General features: G+C 46.8%; 1 protein-coding gene across 4 annotated transcripts in view; it reads left to right on the forward strand.

Annotated features, from left to right (window-relative positions):
- Positions 1-2,716, forward strand: part of LOC106809755 (monocarboxylate transporter 12-B-like) — a 7,915-nt gene extending 5,199 nt beyond the window's left edge. For all 4 annotated transcript variants that reach the window (XM_014812953.1, XM_014812954.1, XM_014812955.1 and 1 more), the window contains exon 5: positions 485-2,716. In XM_014812953.1, the coding sequence (XP_014668439.1) occupies positions 485-942 (458 nt within the window). In that variant the 3' untranslated portion in view covers positions 943-2,716. The remainder of the gene's footprint in view (positions 1-484) is intronic.
- The last annotated feature ends 4,203 nt before the right edge of the window (positions 2,717-6,919 follow it).

Here is a 6,919-nt window from a genome sequence, read left to right on the forward strand (position 1 = left end):
TCTCATCGTGTCTCATCGTCTCTCATCGTGTCTCATCGTGTCTCATCGTGTCTCATCGTGTCTTATCGTGTCTCATCGTGTCTTATCGTGTCTCATCGTCTCTCATCGTCTCTCATCGTCTCTCATCGTCTCTCATCGTGTCTCATCGTCTCTCATCGTGTCTCATCGTGTCTTATCGTGTCTCATCGTGTCTCATCGTGTCTCATCGTCTCTCATCGTCTCTCATCGTGTCTCATCGTCTCTCATCGTCTCTCATCGTGTCGCATCGTGTCTCATCGTGTCGCATCGTGTCTCATCGGGTCTCATCGTCTCTCATCGTGTCGCATCGTGTCTCATCGTGTCTCATCGTATCTCAATCTCATCGTGACTCATCGTCTCTCATCGTGACTCATCGTCTCTCATCGTGACTCATCGTCTCTCATCGTGACTCATCGTCTCTCATCGTTACTCATCGTCTCTCATCGATGTCTCATCCCCACTGCAGGTTGGCTGATCGACATCACGAAGTCCGTGGAAGCGCCTTTCCAGCTCACTGGCTGCGGAGCCATCCTCGGAGGCGTCCTCTGTGCCTGCATCCCACTCATCCGCCGGCCGGACGAATCGGCGAGGAAGCAGGAAACCGGATCGGCCATCGTCGCTTTCGGCCTGGCTGGCGGGGGTATACTCGTCGGGCCCTACCTGACAGGTGGCCGGCCGCGCTCGCGGCGCAAGCGGCGCACGCTGCGCTCCAATGAGAGTTTTATTCGGTCGGTGATGAAGCGGCAAAATCCGAAGTCGTTCGTAATGAGAATGTACAGTCGGTCGCCACAGAGTAGCAAGCTACACGAGGTAGCGGAGAGCGACGGCGAAGATGAGCGCACCCTGGCGGTGCACAAGCGAGACGAGGCTGCGGCGGACGCGTCGGCAGCGACCGGCACTCCCGCTGACGACGTCGCCTGTTAGAACGTTTGAATGTCTGCCGCCCGCTCCGAGCGAGACACACCAGGGTCAATATTTGTGTAGTCTACGGTTTTCTCGCTAGTCGTGGTCGTACGCGCGCGTGTGTGTGTACAATTTGGAGTAATCATTCAGAATGATTACTCCAATGTTAACTGTGTTTAATTGTGCGTACGTCGCTACACTATCACTATGTTCCGTTAGCGATATCGTGGCCTCACATGATAATACACCACGAACGAAAGCGTTTCTCATTGCGCGATACCTGAAAAGGACAAATTAAACAAACGGGGCGATTGATGTACCAAAGCACGAGTTACGAAGTATCGAAGAATGTGTGTAAGGCTTACGCCGCCCTGGTTGCGGGGACAGGCAACGATATACGATGGCTGCGTTAGCGTTTGGTTTTGTCTGCGATCTCTTTAATGCGCTCGCAAAGACGATGATATGTTAGTCTGACAAGACAAAGACAAAGACGAAGCCTGGTAATGATAAATTAATTATAGTGTGACTGCCATGTACGATGATATTGTTAAAGCTGATAGTAGATATTATGTTGATGTAATATAAATGTATTATTTCCCATCAGGCTATATATAGTGTGCATACGGAGCCCGCTGTGGGATAACTATTATGAACAGAATGTCTCAATCAACGTGAATCTCGATTAGTAAATCTAAATTGGTTATTCTTCCGCTGGTTAACTGAGCGCATGCGTTGGGCACACCTCGGCTGATTCCATTCCTGGATCAAGCGAAGGTGAGAAAAACAGAATCGTCCGGGGTTCGCCGAATGTGTCTGACTGTGAGAAGCATTGCTGTGATTCGCTGACCACACACACGTCAAGACCGGACCCGTAGTGGCCGCCATCAAATATAAACGTCGTTTTATCCTAGATGGTACAAAGTTGAGCCTAACGACGGCTATACATGTGTTAACAAAAGCTCAGACCATTCGAGTTTATCGTACTACGGTCCAAACCATTTCATATGCCTGGAAGAGTCGCTCAAAATGACGCATAGGGATGGCTGGCATTCGAGCGTTTGACATCGCTGTGCTTATTCGCGCATGCGTACTGCTGCCTACCGCGGAAACCGTCTTCATGTCTTAGTAGCGGTCTAAGAAATAAAGTGCGGGAGTGTGCGGCCTTATTCCGAACTCTGTGGAGACCGTGAGGGACAAAGCGAAGTCTTATTCTGAGATTGTACTTGTAATTAACTGAGCCTCACCACACACCCGCAGGACCGTAGCTAGCGTGGGTGGGCAAGGGGCAGTTGCCCCCTAGAGAAATGTATATACATTATATCAAGGGGAGGGGGGTAATGACAAATTTGGCATTATTCGCCCCTGATTACATGGTCAATGGCGGTCATCTTCCTAGAATACAACCAGCACGTGGCTTTGCCTCTCTCTCTCTCCCCCTCTCTCTCTCTCTCTCTCTCTCTCTCTCTCTCTCTCTCTGCGGGCAAAATAGGTTAGCTACGCACCAGATATCTCGTTGATGAGGAGAGTTGAATGCTTGTGTATCACGCTGTAAGGCGAGAGAGCTTATTTTACGAACTAATTTAATGCACGCGCCACATTTCGAGAATGAAATGTGATAAAGGTATTCTGTCTACTGCTGGTTGTGTGGGACCAACTTATCTCACACTCGTAATAGAAATTGCGTACTCATCCAATTTATTATTCGCTTCCCACGGGTGAGAATGAAATTTATATCACTCATCTGCGGGAATCTGGTCTCATGATAGTTTCTATTGGCAATAAAGATGAATATTTCACTAAATGAGTTTTTTAGATTTCGTTAATCTGATTTTATTTCACTGATAGCTTTTGTTTTTATGTCAGAATTTCTATAGGTCTATTAGATAATACCGTGAACAAAATATATGCTTATGTGGTAAATCTAGTAACCCGTATTCGCAGCAATATGCCACGTTATTTGGCACAATTACATTGGCTAGATATGTAGGCACAGTTGAAGCAGAATAGATGATCAACACACGATCGTAGAATCATCAAGATATCCACCGGTTCGGTAAAATTGGCACAGCAGTTTTCAATAATATTACAGAGTGTGATAATTATATGACAACAGTGGTACCGTCCCAATCTATATTTTATGAGCAAAATTGAGGCTAATTGTGATTAATGTATCGAGCAAAATTTAGAGTAGTGCGTTTAATGCCAACACATTCATGGCTCCTACAGAAACCAGACCGATATTTCAGCATATTGTCAGCAGCAACATGAAGCAACCTTAGTTGAAAACATGCAAATGCGGAGCAGTTAAATTTAATAATTAATTACACAGCCCAATGTGAATCATAAATATTGATATATGTTCATATATGTGGTATATATGTTGACAAGAAGCGTGTCAAACGCGTTTGATATTTTTTAATTGCGGTTTATAATCTTGAACCTCGAGTGATCGCATTAGTATGATCCTCTCTAGATGCCACTGTGGAACACTAGACCCCGCATGCATATATGACGTAGTATGACGTTAATTCTTACTCATAACATCCGTGACCATAGCTGTACGATTACCTTGCTAATTATCAAAGAACCATTTAACTTCATTGTATAGATCTCCTTGCCCGCTTTATTATATAAAAATATTTACACCATTACAACGCATGTTGACTAGAACGTTAGGACACATCCTATGGTTACTGTACATGAAACAAATCCCCCTTATATTCTCTACATTTTAAGAGATATAAAGTGCTGTAATCTTAGTATGTTTTAAAAGAATCGCAGAATGAGAGTATGAACAGTGTTAGCGTCCATGCGCAGTATCTTCCAACAAATGAAAGGTTACTTCGGTTAAACTATCACATTAAAGTAGAACGTAAGTACGTTGGTTTAAGAGCAAGTACATTTGGAGAGTGAATGAGAGCTGGAGGATGTGGAGGAGGAGATGAAGGTAGGGAGGAAGGGGAGGGGCGGGGTTAGAAAAGATGGAAGAGGAAGTAACATGAAAGTGTGTAATAGATGATGAGGGCTGTGGGAAGGATAGAGAGAGGCGCTGGAGGAGAAGGGAGGGAGAGGGAGGTGGTGAGGGTGGTGATTATTATGTCAGTGGGACCCACAGTTCTCATAATTTCTGTATATTACGCCCGTGCATGTGTGTGCGTGTGTGTGTGTGTGTGTGTGTGTGTGTGTGTGCGCCGCCCCCCTCCCGGTGGGCGTGCGTTGCGTCGTGCGTTCGTCGTGCGTGCTGAGTTAATTGTGTGGTGTGTGTGTGTGTGTGGTGTGTGTTGTGTTGTAGTGATGTGTGTTGTTGTGGTGTGTGGTGTGTGTGTGTGTGGTGTGGTTGTGTGTGTGTTACGTGTCGTGTGTGTTTTGTGTGTGTGTGGTGGTGTGTGTTGTGTGTTTGCGTCCGTGCGCGCGTCATCTCGCGCGTGCGGATCGCGGCGTGAGGTGTAAGTGCAATGGTGTGTGCGTGGTGAATGTGTGTGTCGCGACGTGCATGTCGTGGCATATGCGGAACAGCCGTGCGCACTGTTAGTGTTCCTCTCTCTGCCTGGTCTGTCTGTCTGTTTGCAGCCCGTCTCTGTCTGTCCGTCCGATCATATCAGATTATTGTATCCTAGCATCTGATCGTAATGCACTCACGCGTAGCCTGCCAATTGTTTTAGACTTAAAGTCCTGTAGCCAGGAGTGGATATTTGTACATCGAAGGAAACGTCAATGCAGCGGAAGATTTCTTGAAAAGTATTTTTGTGACAGTAACTTCGTTCTTTTGCGTCAAAAGCGTCGGAGGGCGACCATCGCTAAATTCGCCCCCATGCGGACCTTTGCGCGCACAGGCAAGATCGATACTGGCATTTGCGCAGTCCGGCTATCAACTCGTCCACGAAAATTACTGCTACGCCGGGGGCCCACACAAGGAATCCAGATATTTCATTTCCAATTTGATTGGGGCCACCACGCATAGTCACACGCCAACTGACACGAGAGCACCCTGCGTGATCATCGATGTATGCGACTTCGCAAAAAAAAACGTTCGCGACTATACGCGACCTTTTCCGACTTTCGCGAATTCGCGCAGACTTTATGCGATTTCGTAAAAAAATGCGACTTCGTAAAACATGACGTAAATAGTCATTCAGTTTATTGACCGCTGTTTCTGTCGTAGAACCGATAATTGATGTTACCAATAGTGACCGTTGAAACCCACTGTCAATTATAGCATTCGCTTTGGCAAATCGATGCGCACCAAGCACCGTTTTCGCGTTCGTGAGCGGCGAGGTCCATGGCAGTGAGTATAACTTTACACCTAATAGTGTAGAGAGATCTAGCCCTGCCATGTTTACTAGATGGCAATTCAATGCAAGGCCGTTAATACGAAGAACGAGTAAAAGCGATATTGGTACAATTAAAAGTACAAACAGTAAAAACGAAAAGGCAAAGTTATTTGGCTGATTTTGAAACCGCAAATGTCCCATGATCATTTCAATTAAAGCGCATTCGAAGACAAAGAGTAAATATCGGAAAGTATGTAGCACTGCAATAGGAAATATCTGCATCATAAGGATTGCAATAGCCGTAAAGATATATGGTGACTACATAAATTTGAACTCTATAATAAATATACTTTAAATGGACGTAAATCGCCAATTACGTGAATAGTAATCCGTCCGTGAATGCGCGCCGGGTGTGTGTGTGGGTGTGTGTGTGTGTGTGTGGTGTTGTGTGTGGTGTGTGCTGTGTGTGTGCTGTGTGTGTTTGTGGTGTGCCTGGTGTGCGCTGCTGTGCAGCCGTAGTACCTGCGTGGTGCAGCGTTAGTGTGTGTGCGTCGTGTGGTTTGCTTTTTTAATTCCGCGTTCAAGCGGCGAAATGCCGATCTATTTTACCAACTGCTCTCCTTCACAAAGTAAAAAACAATTTTCATTTCGGGGAGGCCCAAACGGCAATTAACACAACACAGCGCGCACATAAATCGAGAAAGCTCCCGCCCACCTCCCTCCCTCACCCTCCCACCACATCTCTGTTATGAACACAGTCGAGACACAGAAACGAGAAAAACGCCCGTCCCCCGTCCCAACACTCCTCCCTTCTCGACAGCCCACATCTCCTCCGCTTTCGTGCGACTAAAGTCTCCGTCGTTGCTCGCATATGTAAATTTACGCTATAATACGCGATCGCGCCTAGTGGAAACGTCTTAATGCCTCTATAGTGACATTATTTATACGCGGGGATAGCAGTAGGGGACGGGTGACAGCCGACCCGTCTGTTTCAGAACAACATCGCGCCTGTATACGACAATCGAGCATGATCCCGTCTGCGCTGCAGAGCGTCGGCAACAACAGTTCCATAAGTATTACGAAACAATAGCGAGTAACCAGATAGCGCGGCTTACAGAAGTGAACTGTACTGTCAGCCAATATTATACAGAGGACAGATGCTGTTCCGTATATACGTGACAGCGATGGGGTTGATTTGCACAGCCGCGAGGAAACTAATGCTCCAATCGCGCAGACTGCTGCAGAACAATGGCTACCGAAATTATCAAAAACCCTAGAGTATACTGGGCGGGGACGGCGTAAGTGCGACGTGATGTAAAATAAACACGAATGTATTACTAACAAGTCCTAATGTTTTGTTCGTACGTTTTCTTTCGCAATGCCTATAATTGCCGATAATTCCTGTAACCACTACGGTTCATCGCTCGCCGCAACAACGCAAGATACAACGCGCACGGCGCGCCGCCTGTGGCACTAAGCATCGTAAGACTCCTGGTAGTAAAACATTGTCATGTTTAATTTACCATAGGTTTATTATTGAAATATCCAAGTGCCTAGTGATTCGAATCCAGGCGCGAGCTGAAAATTCCGAGCCGCGAATTGGCGAATCCAGCCCGACTGCCGAATTCTACATCAGAAGCGACGACACGCCCCGCAGTGCGGCGCTGTGCTCAAGTGCTCAGCCACGCGTACTAGGCTCGCAGTGATAATCGCCCCTCTGCGCTCGG

This window comes from Priapulus caudatus, unplaced genomic scaffold, assembly GCF_000485595.1.
Source record: "Priapulus caudatus unplaced genomic scaffold, Priapulus_caudatus-5.0.1 Scaffold381, whole genome shotgun sequence".
NCBI lineage: Eukaryota > Metazoa > Priapulida > Priapulimorpha > Priapulimorphida > Priapulidae > Priapulus > Priapulus caudatus.